The 23,143-nt window shown below is 41.1% G+C and overlaps 1 protein-coding gene and 1 long non-coding RNA gene across 11 annotated transcripts in view; one reads left to right on the forward strand and one right to left on the reverse strand.

The window, feature by feature from the left end:
* The window catches only part of hoxb3a (homeobox B3a), a 94,755-nt gene that overhangs the window by 14,294 nt on the left and 57,318 nt on the right, over positions 1-23,143 (reverse strand). For 7 of the 10 annotated variants that reach the window (XM_061748413.1, XM_061748411.1, XM_061748414.1 and 4 more), the window contains exon 4: positions 1,078-1,772. In XM_061748413.1, the coding sequence (XP_061604397.1) occupies positions 1,078-1,772 (695 nt within the window). Of the gene's footprint in view, positions 1-1,077; positions 1,773-10,866; positions 10,934-12,126; positions 12,247-23,143 lie in introns of those variants that run through there. The other 3 variants (XM_061748419.1, XM_061748418.1, XM_061748417.1) reach the window with 3 other exon arrangements.
* Positions 3,842-5,925, forward strand: LOC133466188 (uncharacterized). Its single transcript, XR_009784879.1, has 2 exons — positions 3,842-3,900; positions 5,080-5,925. It is a non-coding gene; the product is annotated as an uncharacterized LOC133466188 (long non-coding RNA).

A 23,143-nucleotide genomic window follows, 5' to 3' on the forward strand; every position in this document is an offset into this window, starting at 1 on the left:
ATATTCTTATTGTATTATTACATCTTTATTTGATTTTATTTTATTTAATGTAATGTGGTGACAACCGTGAGTGGTGGGGCAGCAAAAGAGCACTCTCTATCGACCAGCTGGCATTGAGTTAATTTGATATTGTTGTAGAATATCTGAGGTTACTCAATTATACTCTATATTTTCGTTCAGTTGATTAAACAAATAGTAAGGCACTCAAGAGTTACTCTGTACTTGAGTAGCTTTTTCATTGAGTACTTACTCTTACTCAAGTAACTTTTTGGAGGACTACTTTTTACTTTTACCTGAGTAAAAGTAATCTTACTTGAGTACAATTTGTTGGCACTCTAACCTCTGCATCAAACAGAGGCAGAAATATAAACCCTGCATTCTTAGATGGGGATACAGTATACTGTGCAGGAAGAGCATAGTGTCTCCTGATATTAGTTGTCACCACTTGATAACCATGGCAGTTATTAAGAGACAAAAGCCTTGTTACTGGTCATGGGCAGCTAAATTACATCTTGGCCAGAAAGACAAACCCCCGCAGCAACAACAGCGGTAGCAGAAAGAATATGAGCAGAAATCGTGCACATATGGCCTAAAATTCAAATTTAGTTCATGTAACTACACATTACTGGAAAGACAGTGCTGAATGGAAATTTTTAGGAGAATGTTGATTGACATAATAAAGAGGCAGGCTTTATAAAAGGCTTGTATGTTTGTATTTCTGCTAGGGAACCCATTCAGATTCTAGCAAAATGGCAATGATGTCTCATTAAATCAAGAATCAAGTAATTTACTTGATTGGGTGTATAGAAAATATATCTAGGCTAAGTAATATATTTTATTTATTTATATTATAGATACTTTAGAATAATTATTAGCTTTTCCATAATAGTAATGAATCAAAAGAAAATGTGTTGATGGGAAAGCAAAGAAAGATAATAGGTGAAAAAAGTTGCTTTTAAGGAAGGACTTTTAGAAGATGGAAACATTTGATGAAAGGAGGATGGAAACGCAAAAGATATTCAATTATTTGGTTGCTAGTTTGCAGTGTTAACAATGAAAAAGATGGATAAAACACACCGTTACCCGAGTTGTTGCTGGGTGAACAGTTTTTCTGCTTGTTTGCCTGGCGGGACTCTTTCATCCAGGGAAAGATCTGCTTGGCCAATGCTGGGTTGGGGGGTAGCGAGGAGGAGGAGGAGGAAGTGGAGGATGATGTGGAGGAGCAGGAATTAGATGACCGATTGGGGCCTGATTTGGGGACTGATGAGGTGCTAGCACTACCCCCTGGCTGCTGAGCTCCGGTACTACCATCGCTTGGATTGGGGGCCAATGGCGGGGACACTTTCGAGCCAGTGTGGTGCTCAGGTGGCAGGCTGGGCCTCATGCAGCTGCCATTCGGCTCCTTGTTTTTAACTAGCTGTTGCTGCTGGTGGTGCCCGCTGCTACCACCTAATGACTGCAAAGAGCAGGCAGATCGGTGGTAAGAGTCAACATCCAGATGGGTTCCTGACTGGAAGGCTGGTAGATGATGAGACCCTGGGACTTCATAGCCCCCGAAGCCGTTGGCAGGTGCAGTTGTTTCCCCCTGCGCCTGATAGGACGCATAGCCACCAAAAAGAGTTGAGTTGTCGTAGTATGTTGTCTTCTGCATGTCTGAGAAATGCGGCAATGTCTTCTTTAGCTCCGGCCGTTGTTGAGAACCACTGCCGGAAGACCATTTGGCACCAGGGGTCACGTGACGGTGTCTCTCCAATGACCCCCTCCAATCTGACCTGAAAGGTTAGGAAAAACAGAAACAAGAAATGAGAGAGATAAATCCATCTTCTGCCACTGAAAGGCGCCATGACATGAAAAGAAACCTGCTCTTTTCTTCCCTCACCTCCTGCCCCCCACGGCCCTCCCTTCCTTCTGAGCCAGAGCACAGGCTGCAGATGCTCTAGTGGAGGGGGCATGAGGAGGACAGACCTCTTTCTTTACACACACACACACACACACACACATGTCATAAAAAGACATACACAAACACACATACACACACACACACACTATGTAGACAAAGACTGAATGTTAAAATATGGGGACATTAATGCATGAGTAATGCTTAAAATATAATACAGTATTTCTGAAATAATATTGTAATAACATTAGCAAGGCGGCATGGTGGACGACTGGTTAGAGCGTCTGCCTCACAGTTCTGAGGACCGGGGTTCAATCCCTGGCCCCGCCTGTGGGGAGTTTGCATGTTCTGCCCGTGCCTGCGTGGGTTTTCTCCGGGCACTCCGGTTTCCTCCCCCATCCCAAAAACATGCATGGTAAATTAATTCAAGACTCTAAATTTCCCGTAGGTGTGAATGTGAGTGAGAATGGTTGTTTGTTTATATGTGTCCTGTGATTGGCTGGCAACCAGTTCAGAGTGTACCCCGCCTCCTGCCCGATGATAGCTAGGATAGGCTACAGCGCTCCCGCGACCCTTGTGGGGATAAACGGCTTAGATAATGGATGGCTGGAACATTAGCAAGAAAATGAAAACTAAAAATTGTATCATTAACTATTAAATTCAAGTAAACACATCCAGTGTTTTTTTTTATTCATTGATGTAAGACACATTATTTGCTATAGGACACATTTCCTTGCACTGATTCAGTCTTTGCAAATCATGTTCTTTACGGTTTTTGTTTTATGATAAAGATATATCCTAGTGCCTCTGTTGTTATTCATAATGACTGTGAAAATTTGTGTAATGTTGGAGGAAAATTGGTCACTACGTAGGCTGTGTTCTAACATTTAGGTAGCCTATTTCTTTCAGTGTAGCATTGGATTTGAGGCTTGCCTCTTGCCTCATTGCTGCTCATTTAAATGCTGTCATTGTCACACTTAACGTAACATATTTTAATGTTTATATAACGTAACATAAATGTATTCAGACAACATGATCATGCATTGAATTGTTTTTTTTATTGCATAATCTATATCATTGATTTTTTTATATATAGATATTGAGATAAATAGCTATAAAGACACTAGCTAGGTATTGTGTAGGCATGCAAGCAGACAGACAAACGAACGGACAGACAGATAGGTAGATATAGATAGGTAGGTAGGTCGGTAGACAGATACAGTGAAAAATAGTCTTAGACATTTGAATGTATTTAATTCGAACATGGCGGTTACACATGAATGAAATATGTTAACCTAACATATTAGTTGATTCTTTTCTCGGAAAAGAGGGGGAAATTGCCTTTGTTTACCACATTTTAATCAATGTGCAAATGAAAATGTACTTTTTCAGTGAAGATTGGTCGATAGATAGATAGATAGATAGATAGATAGATAGATAGATAGATAGATAGATAGATAGATAGATAGATAGATAGATAGATAGATAGATAGATAGATAGATAGATAGATAGATAGATAGATTTCGTTCCTCCCCTGGAGCTAATATTTTATCGAAGGAGGTACAGCGGAATAATACAGGAACTGTATTATGCACTTCGGAAACAATTCTTTGTTCATTAAAATTGCACTGATGTTAATTGTGATTCGTTTTAGCACATGACAAATGTTCTGTAAAGAAAATATACATCATCAGTATTAAAGTAAATTGAGATACCAAGCCACAAAGAGGGTATGAGTCTATGAAATACCAACAAATGAAAAACTAATTAATAATTGCGAATTTCGCACTTGTTTAAACTTCGTGTTTTTATTATTTGCATGCTTCTTTTTTTTTTTTTATCGGAGATGACACAGTCCAGCCCCTCTCTGGCTCTCAGCACGTCACACATGTCAGCCATTTATCTTCTGCTTGACAAGCTGGAATCCTAATTATTTACTCTGAGGAATAGTCGCAAGCAGAGGGGGGAGAAAAAAGAAGAGAGCGAGACCATGGCAGTGAGGGTAGGAGTACTACGTTATTAAATCATAGCTGTTTCACCATTAAAACGGGCCACGTAATATCTCTGCCCTTGGCTTGTAAGGGCTAGAGCTTAATACAATCACCAACTTTCTGAGACGTCTCCCTGAATAATACACTCATAGTGACACAGACACCCAAACAAAACAAGAGGGAGAGGTCGTCCTTGGTATCCAGTAACTGTTTCATCCTGTGATATAAAATTACAAATGGCGCCTGCCATGACGCACCGTGCAAGATGGGAGATGGGAAGCAAGTATATATTTTTGAACAATATGAGATGTTTTCAAATTACGACAAAAAGGGGTAATTCCATTTAGTACAGAAACAATAAAATACTCTGCAGATCAGTGTTGTGGTGATGTGCTGCATGCTATTGACGTGTGATAAAACAATAAAAAAAATTGGGGGCGGAAAAAATACTATGTGCAACAATAAATAAATACACTGAAAAAAATAATTTGATCATGTACATCGGGTGCACATGATTAAAATTTGGTAAAGTGACATAATTTAGTGTATTCTCTTAAAATAATAGAATAATATACAGCATGTTAGTTTAACACATTTTTATCATGTGGAACCGATGTACATATTCGAATTAAATCAATTAAAATGACTTTAATAAATGAATAAATTTAGCTCTACGCGGATGCTGGAACCCCAAAGAAAAAAATATATGAGTCATCACTGATATTATATATATTTTGTAAAAAATCACAGGGAGTGAATGAGTGTAAAATGGAAGATAAATATGAGAAGAGAGAAAAAAAGAGCATGTAGAATAAGGTGGCGGGAGGTTGGGGGGGGGGGGGGTAAAACAGTTTAAAGCATATAGTGAACTCTTGTTGAACCGGCATTGAAGTCATACGGGTTATAAATAACCGAGCCAGCTCCCAACTCATGATATTTCTGCTTTTGCTGTTTGCGTGTGTGATTTAGCGCCTGGCCTGCCCGTTGCGTGGTGGGGCATGCTTACCTTTATTAGCACCGGCGGTCCCGGTATAATCCCGAAAGGACCCAGCAAAATCGCATAGCAGATGAGTCGTCACTGAGTCTTTTCATTAAGCATGCTAAATAATGAAATGGCTGAAGAATCCTGGCGTTTATCGGTCCTCCTCGATTTTCTGCGCAAGCTTCACCGATGTTTTCTCGCCTAGCAGACCACCACCGCCACAACACGACCACCACCTCTTCCTGGCGCCAGCGGCCGCGGAGGGCGGCAAGCCGGACGCCGTGTGACATGAACGGTCAGCGGATGAGGGAGGTGGACGAATGCAAGATGTCGGTGATGGAAGGGGGTCGAAATACAGGTGGAATTGACGCACAGGGTCTGATAGCCTACAGACAGGCTATTGCTAAGCTGAACAAGCTTACCGGGAGCCCGCCTGCTGCCTGCTCGAGACCCCCCAACCGAGCGCCCACCCGCCCACCTCCCCTCCACTCCAGTACCAACGCTGGCTGCCTGCTTGCACCGCTGCTGGTTGATAACAATAGTCTTAAATGTCTTTCTTTTTCAGTGCATATCGCTCAGACCACCCAACACAGCTAGTCCCGAAGGAACAAACCCGCAACACAAATTGGAGCGCATTTATGATTCAACTATCATGGCTTTTCGTCCTCGTTTGATTTCCTTTCTCCGATCTCTCCCTGGGTATTCTGAACGTCTCACTGCACCTCTCGATCTGTGCTCCAGCCTCACTGACGCTTCCACACCAAAAAAATAATGTTTTTATTTATTTTTTTTAAAGTGCTGTAGTGGTGATATACTATATATACTATACTGTTCATATAAGTACATAAGTTGGTGAAGTGGAATTGTTGTTGTTGTTGACTCCACGTTGACTCTGTCTGAAATGAACCAAAAATATGATATCCCGGGTCCCCACCATGTAGCTAAGCTTCGCTCACAGAATAATGTTGAATTGAACATGAAGGCATTTCAACTACTAAATGTAATGTTTGTTCCGTTTCATTTGATTCCAAGAAAATAAACGCTTTTGACTTTATACCATTACGTCAGCTACAGATCCGGTGCATGCACGGACACGCAACTTTATAGGCTCGAATGCTAGAAAATGCAGCTATTATTGGATATTTATAATTTATATACTTATAACTTACTTATAATTACACCTTTGAACATAATAACAAGGTTGTTTGCTGGTAAGAAGAGTTCACACTAGGCCTTTTTAATCTAAACTGGTCTTTGAATGGAAGAAACTGAGCAGGGAACACTTTCATCCATGAAAATGTTTTTGGACTTTGATATTTACAAAATGTTTGTTTGTTTGTTTGTTTGTTTGCTACACCGAAAAAAGCCATTTAATTAAATATACTTAACACATACAAATGTGAGCTGTAGTCCAACATCCTATTACATTTCAGCCCTCATTTGAATTGGTGCATCGTTCAGATTGCAGATCATTTTGACGAAAACGGAAAAATAATGAATGAGCGTTATAGTTACGTCATATAATGCAATATCTATGACCTAGTGGGAGAAAAACTGACGAATGTATACACTAGGCTACTCGTGTGCTGCTGAACATCATATCCATGAATGCCACATATTTGGTTGCTATATGTGCTACTTCTTCCTTTACAAGGATCATGACAGTCGGTTTTCATAGACACAGCGTGTGACTTGTTGATGGTTGTATGCACACCGAAGAGACAAAAATTAAATAACATTATCAGTATGTTGTATGCTGGAAATCAGAGCAAGGCAGAATTTTGGATCTGTGTTGAATCTCACTGTGCAGCTGGCCTTAATGTTGTGGTTCATTATATACGTATTTAGTTTTATAAGTCACGTGACATAGACTGCAGATGTTCTCATTGTTTAGTTGTTTGTCGTCATTTATTTGCTAGTGTTTGGTTACATAAGAGCAATAAAAGTATACTGCTGAGTTAACAGGAACCCTCTTTTTCCCTTTTGGTCTTGTAGAGGGAGTGTAGCTCATTGCATTTCTTCCTGTATAAAACAGGAGTGTTAAAAAATACGGCCCGCGGGCTAAAACCGGACCGCTTGGGGGTACAATCCGGCCCCCAGGATGAATCTGCAAGTAGAAAAAATACAGAAGAAATTGTGGTGGTGGGGACTAAGGATAATTTTGAGAATTATTATGCTCATGGGCGACAGAGTGGACGACTGGTTAGTACTGATTAGTGCCTCACAGTTCTGAGGACCCGAGTTCAAATCCGGCCTTGCCTGTGTGGCGTTTGTATGTTCTCCCTGTAGCTGCGTGGGTTTTCTCCGGGTCCTCTGGTTTCCTCCCACATCCCAAAAACATGCATGGCAGGTTAACTGAAGTCTCTTAAGTTGCCCGTAGGTGTGAATGTGAGTGTAAATGGTTGTTTGTTTACAGGTATATCTGCCCTGCGATTGGCTGGCGACCAGTTCAGGGTGTATTCCACCTTTCGCCCAGAGTCAGCTGGGATAGGTTCCAGCACGCACGCGACCATAGTGAGGATAAGCAGTGTGGAAAATGAATGAATGAATGAATTATGCTCATGTAAACAATGGAATGGTAATAATTCCTACGTCTTCATAAATTGATTTAATTTTAAAGTACAATACTATCTTTTTAAATTACATATATCAGCAACTTAAAGTGTTGTGCCTTAAACTACAATTACTTTTATCAGTTATTATGCACACATGTACAACCCCAATTCCAATGAAGTTGGGACGTTGTGTTAAACATAAATAAAAACAGAATACAATGATTTGCAAATCATGTTCAACCTATATTTAATTGAATACACTACAAAGACAAGATATTGAATGTTCAAACTGATAAAATGTAAAGTTTTTAGCAAATAATCATTAACTTAGAATTTTATGGCTGCAACACGTTCCAAAAAAGCTGGGACAGGTGGCAAAAAAGACTGAGAAAGTTGAGGAATGCTCATCAAACACCTGTTTGGACCATCCCACAGGTGAACAGGCTAATTGGGAACAAGTGGGTTCCCTGATTGGGTATAAAAGGAGCTTCCCTGAATTGCTCAGTCATTCACAAGTAAAGATGGGGTGAGGTTCACCTCTTCGTTAACAAGTGCGTGAGAAAATAGTCGAACAGTTTATGGACAATGTTCCTCAGCGTACATTGCAAGGAATTTAGGGATTTCATTATCTACGGTCCATAATATCATCAAAAGCTTCAGAGAATCTGGAGAAATGACTGCATCTAAGCGGCAAGGCCGAGAACCAACATTGAATGCCCGTGACCTTCGATCCATCAGGCGGCACGGCATCAAAAACCGACATCAATGTGTAAACGATATCACCACATGGGCTCAGGAACACTCCAGAAAACCAATGTCAGTAAATACAGTTCGGCGCTACATCCGGAAGTGCAACTTGAAACTCTACTATGCAAAGCAAAAGCCATTTATCAAAAACACCAAGAAACGCTCCCGGCTTCTCTGGGCCCGAGCTCATCTAAGATGGACTGATGCAAAGTGGAAAAGTGTTCTGTGGTCCGATGAGACCATATTTCAAATTGTTTTTGGAAATTGTAGACGTCGTGTCCTCCGGGCCCAAGAGGAAAAGAACCATCCTGACTGTTATGGACGCAAAGTTCAAAAGCCAGCATCTGTGATGGTATGGGGCTGTGTTAGTGCCAATGGGATGGGTAACTTACACATCTGTGAAGGCACCATTAATGCTGAAAGGTACATACAGGTTTTGGAGAAACAGATGCTGCCATCCAAGCAACGTCTTTTTCATGGACGCCCCTGCTTATTTCAGCAAGACAATGCCAAACTACATTACAACAGCGTGGCTTCGTAGTAAAAGTGTGCGGGTACTCGACTGGCCTGCCTGCAGTCCAGACCTGTCTCTCATTGAAAATATGCGGCGCATTATGAAGTGTAAACTACGACAACGGAGACCTCGGGCTGTTCAACAGCTGAAGAATTCCACCTACAAAGCTTCAACAATTCGTGTCAAACGTTTATTGAATGTTGTTAAAAGAAAAGGTAACACAGTGGAAAACATGACCCTGTCCCACCTTTTTTGGAACGTGTTGCAGCCATAAAATTTTAAGTTAATGATAATTTTCTAAAAACAGTTTGAACATTAAGTAGCTTGTCTTTGTTGTGTATTCAATTAAATATAGGTTGAACATGATTTGCAAATCATCGTATTCTGTTTTTATTTATGTTGAACACAACATCCCAACTTCAGTGGAATTGGGGTTGTCTTAAGAAATCTGAGGTTGTTTTGTAAAATGATTTGTTTCAATGTCATCAAATCGAAAGATTTTACGAATGTACTCATTTTGTTTTGCATTAAAACAAAAGGAAAACGTATTGTTGTTCATTATTATATTAAGTATGGTATGATTTTAGTGGTCCAGTCCCATTGACGTCCAAATAGGCTGTATGTGGCCCCTGAACTACAATGAGTTTGACACCCCTGGTATTGATCCTGTATTTCCATTCAACCATCCATCCATTTTCTTTTTATCCTGTACTTCAGGATACAGCAAACTGCACCCTGGGTTGGTCACCAGTCAATCACAGGGCACATAGTGAAACAGGCAACCGTTCACACTCTCATTCACACCATAACTGAGGGGGAAATTAACCCATTCAGGCCTGCACGGAACTAATGCGAATGTATATCACACTATCAGTGATTATTACACAGGTCGTTGTTATCATCTCCCTTTACAACAATGCAAAACAGCATGCATGAATAAAGACACCAAAAGAGGTGTGACAGAAAACAACATCTTCTAGAGTAGAGCACTCATTAAGTGTAGACAGAATTTGAATCTGCTTGTAAAGAATATAGCAGCAAACTAAATGAGCTCAAACATAAAAATAAAAAGGAGCATTGTATACTACAACCACACGTTCTCACAGCCTGCTCAGAATCCAATCCGTTATCTCTTTTCTACTCCCCTCTATTTTTTTTTATTATGGGGGACGTTTGGATTCAGGTAAGATTTATGACATCTCTCACATGCGCGCGCTCGTGTACGTGTGCGTGTGAGTGTGAATATAGACCGAGTTAAAAGTAGAGAGCATTTGTTGTTGGCAGCTGAAATGAGAGGATGAGCTCCGTGTAGGTGGAAGAAGGTGGGAGCCGAAAATGTGCAAGTCTGCAACGTTTTTATTCAACGAAGCCTTTTGTGCCAATTGAAGGATCTGCTAAGACCACGTTACTCATTAACCAAACATATAATCAGCATTTTTCCACACCGTACAACAGTGTGGGGGAGAGATGTGCACCCAGAGGGGATTTACTTGTGCACGCTTGTAAATGCACGCCAATGAGTGCGAAGAATGGCGCTTGATTTTTCTTTTTCTTGAACAATTCAATGTTTTGTGAGTCGCGGATCCAACATTTCATACTGCCTCGGGAAATAATGTGGTTTTCTCAAGGAGCCCACACAAGGAGATGCATCGATATGTGTGATTTAACAAACCTTCAAATGGACATCGATTGAAAAGTGTATGAATGCATTTCGTGGGCAATATTTTCACGAGTTCTTATTATGGCTGAGTTATCCTGATCCAAGTGCTGAAACGTCCTCCCAGTGCCAAACCTTGTATATTTACATACCATTTCGAACGATTTTAGGAATATTTCTGTGCCTGTTTTACCGCTTTACATTTGTATGAATGCGTGTTAAATATATTGGAAACCTAATAAGGACAATATAGAGATATTCTTTGTTATATAAATCATATTGTAGGAATTTACATTTGACACATTTTGCATTTGAACAGTGTTCGAACTGACTTTCACGTTAATAAAGAAATAAAACGCAAACAAATACATAATGCATTGGAAGTATTATTTTGAAACTATTTTAAAAATCGAGCACTAGTAAATCTACATGGCTTACATACTGGACATAAACACATTTAGAGTGCCATGGCAATAGATTCTAACTTTGTTGGAGAACAAAAAAATACGGGGTGAAACTTACCGAGAGCTAATCTTCTAAGTCCTGGTATTTTGATGGAAAAGGGCAGCTTCCTCAAATCTCCTAAAAACTGGTGTTGGGGGGGAAACAGTGGAGGAATAGAGGAAAGGGGGGGGGGGGGGGGGGGGACATGGCATTATAAGGTCTTGCAAATCCAATAGAGAACAGAATCCTAGTGTAATCTAATGGACAGGTATCCTGACCATAAACTATCCCCCACTGTCATATCCCGGAACCAAGCAACATGAGCAGATAAAGCTGCAGTATCGAAATGGACTGAACATTGTATTAATTACATAAAACAATTGATGTATTCCCCAATTGATGCATTCCCCGTCCCATCGAAAGTGATATATATATATGTAAACAATAAATTAAAACTGGTGTGTGTGTGCGTGTATGTGTGAGTGTGAGTGTGTGTGTGTGTGTGTGTGTAAGTGTGGAAAGTTCTGGTGCGAGTTCGTTTCGTAATAAAAAACCCTAATTCGTTTTGTAAAAAAAAAAAAAAGACTTCGTTTCTATTTTAATTAACATTTAATAGGCGAAAACGCTAATCATAGTGATTTACAAATATTTCTAAACCTCAGTCAATTATTCTAACCGTCAGCCGTCCTCAATGTGGAGATAGCAGATTTGAGGGGGGTGGGGTGGGGGGGGGGCAGCTGCTTCCAAGCAGATATGCATCCACAGGCCATGAATAATGTCACCAAATTCACGTTTAATCTGCCGTAATCTTCGTTTTTGTCGAGCACAATAATTGTAGAAAGTATCGGTGGTGCTCATTTTGATTAGCTGTGTTGGGGTTTAAATTTTGCAAAAATGTGGATTAATGTGCAGTAGTGTCCACACTGTTCATCACTGAAAATGTCTTTCATTTTCAGTTGCACATGATTAAAATTTGGTAAACTGACGTCATTTCAAAATAATCCAAAAATTTATGTAAAAGTAAAAAAAAAAGTAAAGCAACATTTTAACACATATTAATCATGTGCAACCGATGTACACGTTCGAATTAAGTACATTCCGATGACTTTTTTCCCATTGCACTTAGTGATGTTGCATTGCAGATTTGACTATCAATGTGATGGAATAAAATCGCTGTCCCACTCTGCCTCTCGAGTGGCGCTCGACAGCTTCCCCACAAGTCATAAATCAAAAGCAAGGCTCTCCCGACCTTCATAATACCAGCACCACTATACAACCACTTCTGCAAGTTTCTACCACAAAAAGTTATTTATTGTTTCCGCCCATACACTCACGCACAGCTCTGGCTGTCGTCCATCTCCATCGCATCATCAGCCGGGCTTTTCTCACAGTGTGTCCCTTGCGTACGCCGCAAATTTGGAGACACGGAACAAGCAGTCAGAGTGGACGAGTCTAAAGTTGTGCAGAGAATGATGGAGGCCCGACTAGCTTAGCCAACTAGCCTGGAGGCCGAGACAAAGGAAGGAGGCCGCCTCCACGGTCACACAACATCTGATGAGCCAAAATGTCAACAAAATAGAGACGGAGGGTTTGTATGCCTGTTTAAATAAAACGTTATGAATAGCCCTTTTTCCCCCTTAATGATATTAGCAACTTTTCTTTCCAATCTTACGTCATCCTATTTGCCATAGTACACTTTATTTTTTTAGTAAGCCTTTTCTAATATTGTCTCTAAATGCGATGTGATCACTTTTCTCTGAATGAAAAAAACATTGAACGATTGAAGGATATTTTTAAACAATACCTTGGCTTGAATTTCATTCTTTTCCGGATTTTCCAATATTTGTCTTCTATTTCACAAAAATATTCAAAATATGTAATTCCTCCACCTTGTCATTATACGGGTAATTTTCATACAGTTTGGTCAATAATGGTAAAGACATTTGTTAAAAACAATTTAAAAAAAAAAATCTAACTAAGCATTTTTTATGCCGCCTTGGTTGTATATGGGTAAATCTCCCTTGCTGAAATAGCTAGACTTAAAGTCCTATTTTCAAAAAGTTATTGCTGATTTAAAATTTAAGGCATTCATACTCAAGGCAATCTTTATTGACAAAGCAAATGGTGGCGGCCCATTGAAGTACACTTCTTTTTAGAACGGTAAAGACAAAAGTGCATAACAGTAAAGACATAAAGGCCTCTTTAAACTCCCGCGGTCGCGCGGCCCCTTTTCGACAAAAATAGTTGCTGCGCGTAGAATGCCATGGAGATAATCTCTCGTGATTGGTCCGTTTAAGTAACATGCTGTGATGATGTAATAAGCGTTCCTCCCGGTTCCACATAGCACCTACGCCGCCTTCTCGGTCGATTTTGCAGCATAATTGAACGTCTAATTAACATCTAGGTCCATTTGTTCTAGCAGACTCTGTTCCACGGTCGCCATTGTTGTTGTTTTGTTCCTTGTTACAGAAACGAAAGTAAAAACGGCTACCACAAAATGCCGAGGAAACTCCACCTTGTGGCGTCCTAGCCAATACCAGTCGTAGCGACACCGCCGACTTGAAGGAGAACTGCAGCACACTTTCAAAACAGTGCGCGTGGGTTGCGCTTGAGTATAAAGGCAAACTGCGTGCGAGATAGCCGCAGTGACGTCAGCGCCATCACCGTCGGCGCGAGTAAAGAAGCCTATAGGCCTAAACATCTTCATAAACATCAAGTGAGTTGCACAATTTACAATTTGCTCTTTAAACTCTGTAGATACAAGGGCATAAATGACCCTGGCTACCTATTAAAAGCATTACAGTCTTGTCTTTATACAATTGTAATAATGGTAAAGACATGCAATACTTTTGACACTTTCACAAATTCATTATTAACACCATTTATTTTGCCGTCTGCTATTTTATGAATGTAAATGGCTGCCTTATCCTGGCACTTCAGCGCACAGATCCCTCTGGTGTATTGCAACAAGATAAGGAGGCTCTCTCCAGTGGCATTAATGGTAAAGACAACTTGAGTAACAAAAAGGGCCGTTTGTAAAATAAAAAGGAATTCTGAAGACATTAAGAAGCATTTGTGTTAGTTTCATGGAAAAAGCATGTTAAAGGTCCCATAGTTTTGGCTATTTACACCTCCATACAGTGATTCTCTAACATGGACTTCGTATAAAAGTGTCAATTTCATTTAAAAAAAAAAACAGTTGTCACCTTCTGTTTGACCCAGTTTTGTATCCGCTTTTTCCATATTTGGCAAAAACCGCTCGCTTTCCTCTGATTGGTTGCCTCTGTGTAGTAGACCCACTTGTGAGAGCACATCTTTGTTAAGTTGACAGGGCTGGCTTGGGAATGGAAAGGGAAGGTGGAGATCTTTGCTTGTGACGTAGATAAGCTCAAGAAATTTGAATGACCTGATTTCAGGCCTCTCGGCAGAAAAACATTGTAGCTCAGGGATGAGTGAATAATTTAAATTCATAATTCATGTTTTTCCTGAGGCACCATAGAGACAATATTGCATCCAAAATACGACAAAAAGTTGGTCTGGCATGCTGGAGATTATCCCAGCGATCTTTGGGCAAGAGGCGGGGTAAACCCTGAACTGGTCGTCAGCCAATCGCAGGGCATATAGAAACAAACAACCAGTCGCACTCAGATTCACACCTACGGGCAATTTAGAGTCTTCAATTTACCTACCACGCATGTTTTTGGGATGTGGGAGGAAACTGGAGTACCTGGAGAAAACCCACGCAGGCACGGGTTGAACATGCAAACTCCACACAGGCCAATATTGCCGGGATTTGAACGCCAGTCCTCAGAACTGTGAGGCTGATGTGCTAACCATTCGTTCAGCGTGCTGCCATGTTGCAAATCAAGAAACTTTATTTTGGACTCATCCATCCATCCATCCATTTTCTACCGCTTATCGGGTCGCGGGGGCAGTAGCTTTAGCAGGGACGCCCAGACTTCCCTCTCCCCAGCAACTTCATCCCGAGGCGTTCCAAGGCCAGCCGAAGGACGTTGTCTCTCCAGCGTGTCCTGGGTCGTCCCCGGGGTCTCCTCCCGGTGGGACGTGCCCGGAACACCTCACCAGGGAGGCGTCCGGATGAATCAGATGCCCCAGCCACCTCATCTGGCTCCTCTCGATGTGAAGGAGCAGCGGCTCTACTCTGAGATCCTCCCGGATGATCAAGCTTCTCACCCTATCTCTAAGGGAGAGCCCGGACACCCTGCGGAGGAAACTCATTTCGGCCGCTTGTATCCTGGATCTTGTTCTTTCGGTCACGACCCACAGCTCGTGACCATAGGTGAGGGTAGGAACGTAGATCGACCGGTAAATCAAGAGCTTCGCCTTTCGGCTTAGCTCCTTCTTTACCACAACAGATCGATACAAAGTCCGCATCACTGCAGACGCTGCACCGATCCGCCTGTCGATTTCCCGTTCCATTCTTCCCTCACTTGTGAACAAGACCCCAAGATACTTGAACTCCTTCACTTGGGGCAGAATCTCATCCCCGACCTGGAGAGGGCACGCCACCCTTTTCCGACTGAGGACCATGGTCTCAGATTTGGAGGTGCTGATTCTCATCCCAGCCGCTTCACACTCGGCTGCGAACTGCTCCAGTGAGAGTCGGAGGTCACGGCTTGATGAAGCCAACAGAACCACATCATCAGCAAAAAGCAGAGATGCAATACTGAGGCCATCAAACCGGACCCCCTCTCTGCCTCGGCTGCACCTAGAAATTCTGTCCATAAAAGTTGGACAGAATCGGTGACAAAGGGCAGCCTTGGCAGAGTCCAATTTACTTAAACGAGTCCGACTTACTGCCGGATATGCGGACCAAATTCTGACTCCGGTCGTACAGGGACCGAACAGCCCGTATCAGGGGGTTCAGTACCCCATACTCCCGAAGCACCCCCCACAGGACCCCCCGAGGGACATGATCGAACGCGTTCTCCAAGTCCACAAAATACATGTAGACTGGTTGGGCGAACTCCCATGCACCCTCGAGGACCCTGCCAAGGGTATATTTTGGACTCCTAATGGTAAATACATTTTGGCATTAAAAGTTTAAAAAAATATGAATTTTTAAATATTTGTTTTCTTTGAAACAATTCTGAACTTTTAATGGATAACAACTGCCAATAATTCAAATATTTACAGAAGTAAACTTAATTAATTTTCAAAAGGAACTTCAGTGGGCCATGTCTTTACCGCTATTGATCAAATGATATGAAAATGACCCATAAAGCAATATCCTGACACCTTTGGGCCACCAAAAACAACTCTATAATAAGCTCCCAAAACTTAAGTTAGTTTGTTTTCCATTTGGAAAATGTTGAAGTTTAATGAGGTTGAACAGTCATGCAGCATCACCACCATGACCACAGACACTGACACACTAAATGGGAAGCGATGACAATCCTTGCATTGTGCTACATGTCATCTCCTTCCTTCTTCCTCCCACAGGAAGATGACACACAAGCACATGTTTCAACACTTTTTTTCAAAAGCCATGTGCACTGCAAATGGAGTGTATACATCTGTCTGGTCCTGCTTCTGTCTATTTATTTCACTACACTTTTGGTTTTAACTCAAAGCTATATAGTTTGTTGCTCTTGCATTGTTTTGCTATGCCAATATTGCCATTGTACCTGATGTTTGTGATTGATTGTGACACAGGCAAATTATGCATCTTGCAATATATTTTGTGGAATTACGCTATAACAAAAAAAAGTAAAAAATAAAACTGGATGTCCCTATGAGTTAGTGGTCAGCTAAGGCATGTCACCAGGCACGTGTACACTTCGACCCCTGTAGTGCTCAAACACCTGCGCTTTTTGCTGCAAACCATTTTTTAAAATTCATTTTTATATTTAAAAAAATAAATGAAATAAATCGACCCTCTATCATCAATTTCACCCAAGTATTTTCACATTTGAGGGGCATTTATTTGAGTTCTTGGTAGAATTGTACATTATTCTCCCACCTTAATTTATTTGGGGTTAATGAGAGGGATTTTAAATGGTGGCAGGTGTGCGCTGACCCACATTTAACATGAGTTTGAATGTCATTGCTTAATTCTGAACACCCCAACATCCCCATTTATAAAAGGATGTGTTCACTTGTGTAATCAAATTATCACGGTTGTTCATTATTACTTCTTTTCTCAATTTTTTTTCAATTGAGTTGAACACTTTTCATAATAACTTTAGCTTACCTTTACCTCCATTGTTAATAGTTGTTTTATTGACTGTGTTGATTGTGTTAACATAAATAAATATAGTTCAATATATACTACTGTTTTTTCTTAATAGTATGAATAATTTTGGTGATGGGTGCCTTTTTTTGGCTTGAGCACCTGCCCCAAAAATGTCTGTGTATGTGCCATTGTGTCACAACAAATCTAAATTATAGAGCCAACACACTACAAGTTAGCACTTTTGGAAAACCCGCATGTGAATTGAAGCTTGTTTGATAAAATGGTATCTTTCAGATGCAACTGTCACTGAGATAAATTAGACATCACACAACAATGGCAGTGCCCATTGTTATATATACTATACATGTGCCTACAGCAAAAAATGTCTGACATAGTGGTAAACTGATTGCTTAGCCTAAGGTGTAAAATTCTTCAGTGGATTGCAAAATGCAACATAACAGGCTCACTATATGAGTTGAGGAGTTTTTTTACATCATCACAAATGAGCTGACGTGATTGAATATTTTTTTGGGGGAAAGTAAGATCAACAGTAGTTTTCATTGTTGACAACTAAAGTTTGACTTAGTTTGTTTGTTTGATAATGCTGCTTTACAGACTGCTGGGAAGTAGTAAATATCTAACTTGGAACTTCTGAGTCAGTCAAAAGATTTTTGATGATCTCGATCAACATGTTTGGTATTAGCAGGGAACATCATTATATATATATATAAGTTAATTATATAAGTTAATTGTGGGCTATTAGCATTTATAAAAAGCTGGTTTTGGAAGGGAATTTCTGCGAAGATATGTTATATAAGGACAGTCTGAATTAAGTAATTTGGTAAAATGTTAAGCAGAATGAAGATGGCAATGAAAAAGGTTTGTTGTCAGCAGATTTATAGTTTTCAGCAGCATCAACTATAATGTTCCCTACTAATACTAAACATGTTTATTGAGGTCATCAGCAATCTTTTGACTGACTCACAAGTTCCAAGTTAGATATTTACTATTTCCCAGGAGTCTGTAATGCAGCATTAGCATGTATTTAGCACACAAAAAAAACTATGTCAAACTTAAGTTGTCACCAATGTAAACTACAGTTGATCTTGTATTCTCTAATGAAAATATTCCTGTGTACTGAATCATTTCAGCTCTTTTTGGATGAAGTAAAACAACTCCTCAACTCATATGGTGAGCCTTTAATGTTGCGTTTTGCAATCCACTTAAGAATTTTCCATTACACCTTAGGCTCAGCAATCAGTTTACCACCATGACAGACTATTTTTGCTGTAGGCAGGGCACAACCCCAGTATGTTCACCCCTTGGTCAACAACAATCACGGGCTGGATATCCATGCCATCAGCACCTTCCATTGATGGAGTTAATCTTTATCAGAGATGCTAATCTTTAACCTCAAACTCAAAGGAAGCCCTGACATAAGGGGAGATGGAAAGAGATGGAGCAAGATAAAGAGAGAATGAGTGTGTTGGGGGTTTAAAGAAGGGTGTAGGCTCTGGGGGTTAAACATGAGACATGAGAAGTGTCCGATTCACCAGTTTTGTCAAGAATAGAGTGGCAGAGTTGTCACCAATATTAAGGTTTGCAATGAGCCAATTAGTTCTTATGAACAGTAAAGTCAACAAAAAGTAATGCCCTGTAATTTTTATATAACCCACATATAAGGGTTTCATTAAAAAAAAACACTCATATTCTGTTACATGCAGCTGATTTCTGATCGTTAACACAGTAGCCCCACTGAAATAAATTATCAAGCTGATGGAGTATTGGTGCAGGCTTCTGAAAAAGCATCACAGAGTGAAGACTAAAGCTCACTAGCTAAGATTATCTGATTATCCCTGAGCTACCAGCATGTTCCTCAAATGGTAGGTGGTTTAAAAAAACAAAACGGTAATGGTGTCGTAATCAAACAATTTGGCCCACTGGCAGAAGGGTCAAGTATCAAGACAGAAATAGCAGGAAAAAGCTGCTATACATGGATCTCAGCATAGTCAATCAGGCCTGTCGTACTGTATTTCAAACATTGCAGCCGTATTTTGTATCATTCCCCTTTGATTGGTCTTCTGTCCATTTATTGTCACTGATGAAAATCAGATCAGGATGCTTAGACAAAAATGTCCAAAACCAACAAAACTACAGAGCTATATATTGTAACTCTATGACAAACTTGTACATAAAAGCCTCTAAAATCTAGCAATAGTCGAACTTGTGACCCCTAAATGGAAGCACATTGCTGAAACTTGAGGATGGACAGAACGAGAGACAAAGGGAAGACAAGAGTGGAGTGGAAGTTGAGGGTAAACAATCGCTCCAAACCATCATACTTATTTGTCATACCAATTGAAATCAATAAGATTTAAGAGCTCACATCAAAGGAGGCACGGTGGACGACTGGTTAGCACATCTGCTTCACAGTTCTGAGGACCTGGGTTCAAATCCCAACCCCGCCTGTGTGGCGTTTGTGTGTTCTCCCCGTGCCTACGTGGGTTTTCTCCAGGCGCTCCGGTTTCCTCCCACATCCCAAAAACATGCATGGTAGGTTGATTGAAGACTCTAGATTGCCCTTAGGTGTGAATGTGTGCGCAAATGGTTGTTTTTTTTATATGTGCCCTGCGATTGGCTGGCGACCAATTCAGGGTCTCCTCTGAAGATAGCTGGGATAGGCTCCAGCACACCCGTGTCCCGTGTGAGGATAAAGCGGTACAGTAAATGGATGGATGGATCTCACGTCAACTGTTTACATGTGACGTGATCTATTCTGATCTGGTGTTAACATATATAACTCCATTTAATCAGATCAGCCATTTTACAGATCAAGATGGCGGTCAGTCATCAGTTGCAAATTTTTTTACACTTTTACTAAATCAACAGGGTGGCACTGTGGATGACTGGTTAGCAAATCTGCCTCACAGTTCTGAGTATCGGGGTTCAAATCCCAGCCTCGCCAGTGTGGAGTTTATATGTTCTCCCCATGCCTGGGTGGGGTTTCTCCAGGTACTCCGGTTTCCTCCCACATCCCAAAAACATGCATGTTAGGTTAAATGAAGATTCTAAATTGCCCGTAGGTGTGAAAGTGAGTGCGAATGGTTGTTTGTTTGTATGTGCCCTGCGATTGGCTGGCGACCAGTTCAGGGTGTACTCCGCCCCTCGCCCAGAGTCAGTTAGGATAGGCTCCAGCATGACCGCGACCCTAGTGAGGATAAGCGGTAGGTAAGATGAATGAATGAATAAACCGACAACCAAAGTACAAACCCCAATTCCAATGAAATTGGGACATCGTGTAAAATGTAACTAAAAACTGAATACAATGTCTTGCAAATCCATTTCAACCTATATTCAATTTAAAACAATACAAAGACAGATAGATATGAAAGATATGTAATGTTCAAACTGAAAAGCCAATACAAATATTGCAAATATTGAATCAATTTGAATTTGATGCCTGCAACATGTTTAAAAAAAGTTGGGAAACGGGCATGTTTAACAACACTCAGTAAACATTTGGGAACTGAGGACACTAATTGTTGAAGCTTTGTAGGTGGAATTCTTTGCCATTGTTGCTTGATGTAGAACTTCAGTTCCTCAACAGTCCACGGTCTCCGTTGCCGTGTTTTGTGCCGCACATTTTCAATGGGAGACAGGTCTGGACTGCTGGCAGGCCAGTCTAATACTCACACTCTTTTGCTACAAAGCCACACTTTTGTAGAATTTGCAGTAGGTGGCTTGGCAATTTCTTGCTGAAATAAGCAGTGATGTCCCTGAAAAAGACATTGCTTGGATGGCAGCATATGTTGCTCCAAAACCTGTATGTATCTTTCAGCATTGATAGTGCCTTCACAGATGTGCAAATTCTCCATGCCATGGACACCCCGATACCATCACAGATGCTGGCTTTTTAACTTTGCGCTGATAACAATCCTGATGGTACATTTCCTCTTTGTTCCAGAGCACAGAGCATGCATGATTTACAAAAAAAATTTGAAGTGCACACTTTTCCCCTTTGCGTCAGTCCATCTCAGATGAGCTTGGGCCCAAAAAAGCCGGGTGGCGGCTTTTCTGGGTGTGGTTTATATATGGCTCTCGCTTTGCATGGTAGAGTTTTAACTTGCATTTGTAGACGAAGTGTTTCCTGTTCCCATGTGGCAATATCCTTTAAGCAATGATGCCACTTTTAATGCAGTGCTGTCTGAAGGATCGAAGGTCATGGGCATTCAAAGTTGTTTTTCAGCCTTGCCGCTTTCATGTGGAGATTTCTCCAGATTCTCTTTTCACGATATTATAGAGCGTATAAATTGAAATTTCAAAACTTCTTGCAGTTGCACAGTGAGAAACATTGTTCTTAAACAGTTGGACTATTTGCTCAAGCAGTTGTTAAAAAATGGTGAACCTCGCCCCATCCTTGCTTGTGAAGAACTGAGCCTTTTGGGGATGTTCCTTTTATACCCAATTATGACACTTACTTGTTTGCAATTAACCTGCTCACCTGTGGAATGTTCCAAACAGGTGTTTTTTTTTGTGTATTTTTAGCATTCCTTACTTGCCAGTCTTTTTTGCCCTTCCCAGCTTTTTGGGAATGTGTTGGGGGGGGGGGGGAAATAACGTTTATCAGTTATAACATGAACTATCTGATCTTTGTAATGTATTCAGTTGAATATCGGTGGAAAGGATTTGCAAATAATTATAATCTGTTTTTATTTGCACTTTACACCACATCCCAAATTCATTGGTATTGGGGTTTGCAGTTAAAAACATCTTCATCCTAGACCAGCTCCGGTTGGAAGCCGCCACATTTTCAAGTGAGTAAAGGATGACATCAAGGCACATTCACGTCAAGATGGAGCATGCGCAAACAGAGCGTAACATTCCAATGAATGGTTTAAATGACGAAAATGTACTTCTGATCAGTTTGGCAAAATGAATAGTCCACCCCTATGAATTTCCATTTGGATTCGACCTTTTGATTCTGATTGTGAGGTTTGTGGAGCATTTTCATTCGGTTTGGGCTTCTAAGCCAATTCTAATCGGGATACAAGGCACCATGTAAACCTGGTTATTGTGCAGCTATGGATCTATTTCACCTGGCTGCCCAGTCCCATTGAATACTACACGCACGTTCTCTCACTTCCCCTCTCCCTTCTTCTCTCTTTCGCTCTCTCTCTCGACAAACAATACAGGAGGGCGAAAGAGGGAGAGAGAGAGGAGAGAGAGAGAGAGAGAGAATGGCGAGGCTGCACACCCCTTTTGTGTTACCTATCCTGCAGGCATCTGTCTTCAGAAGGCTCAACTGAGACACATAGAGGGAACCAAATTTTTGTCCAGTAGTGGCGCCTCCTCAGTGAGCTCCAGAGCCCACTGTCCCGCAGCACAAAGTGACAGCGCGAGGGATCGGGATGCATCGGAAACACACACCAGCAGAACACAGAATGACTAAAACGCAACTTACGTACCTGCACCCTGTCTTATTGTGGATCTCTTTTGGGTGAGGTTGACGATTTCCACGGATCAAGTCTATTCTGAACACAATTTGAAAAAAAGACAGCAGCGCGGTCTCTTTTGGGAAAGCGTGGATGGATTTTCAGTGCGTATTTCTACGCGCACGCTGCTGGCTGGCATTGCTATTCTTCTCGATTGTTCACAAGCAGATGTGGTCTGCTTTGTCTGGGCCCCTTTTTCTGCTCCCCTAAAAAAAAGGCGCGCACGCGCTCTTTCTGCGCACTCTTCCTGCTCTGCGCTGCAGCATTTACCTCAGCTTCTTATTCCCAGAATATTTGTGCACCAGTGAGATAACAATATATGATTTCAATTGAGTCCGCTGAATAAAAATATTACATGTATACGTTTTTTTAACTGATGATGCACTTTCTTGGTCTCTTCTTCGAGAATCATCTTTTCTTGGTCTGTAGTTCCTTACCCTGACGTATGCACTCGCCCCCAATGCTGATCTGTGACTTTTTTTTTTAAAATATCGGCCATATCGACCATTGCATAACATCTAATTCCTGCTAACCTGCATCTGTCCCTTCACCCTTGCGTATGCGGGAATGACTGAGTGAACTGTTCCTGAACCAAGCAGCCGACTGAGAGCCAAGAAATGCCTAAACAGTCGGGGAGAAGGCGGGGGATTCTGGTTCCTTGTCCCTG

The sequence above is a fragment of the Phyllopteryx taeniolatus genome, chromosome 16 (genome assembly GCF_024500385.1).
Source record: "Phyllopteryx taeniolatus isolate TA_2022b chromosome 16, UOR_Ptae_1.2, whole genome shotgun sequence".
NCBI lineage: Eukaryota > Metazoa > Chordata > Actinopteri > Syngnathiformes > Syngnathidae > Phyllopteryx > Phyllopteryx taeniolatus.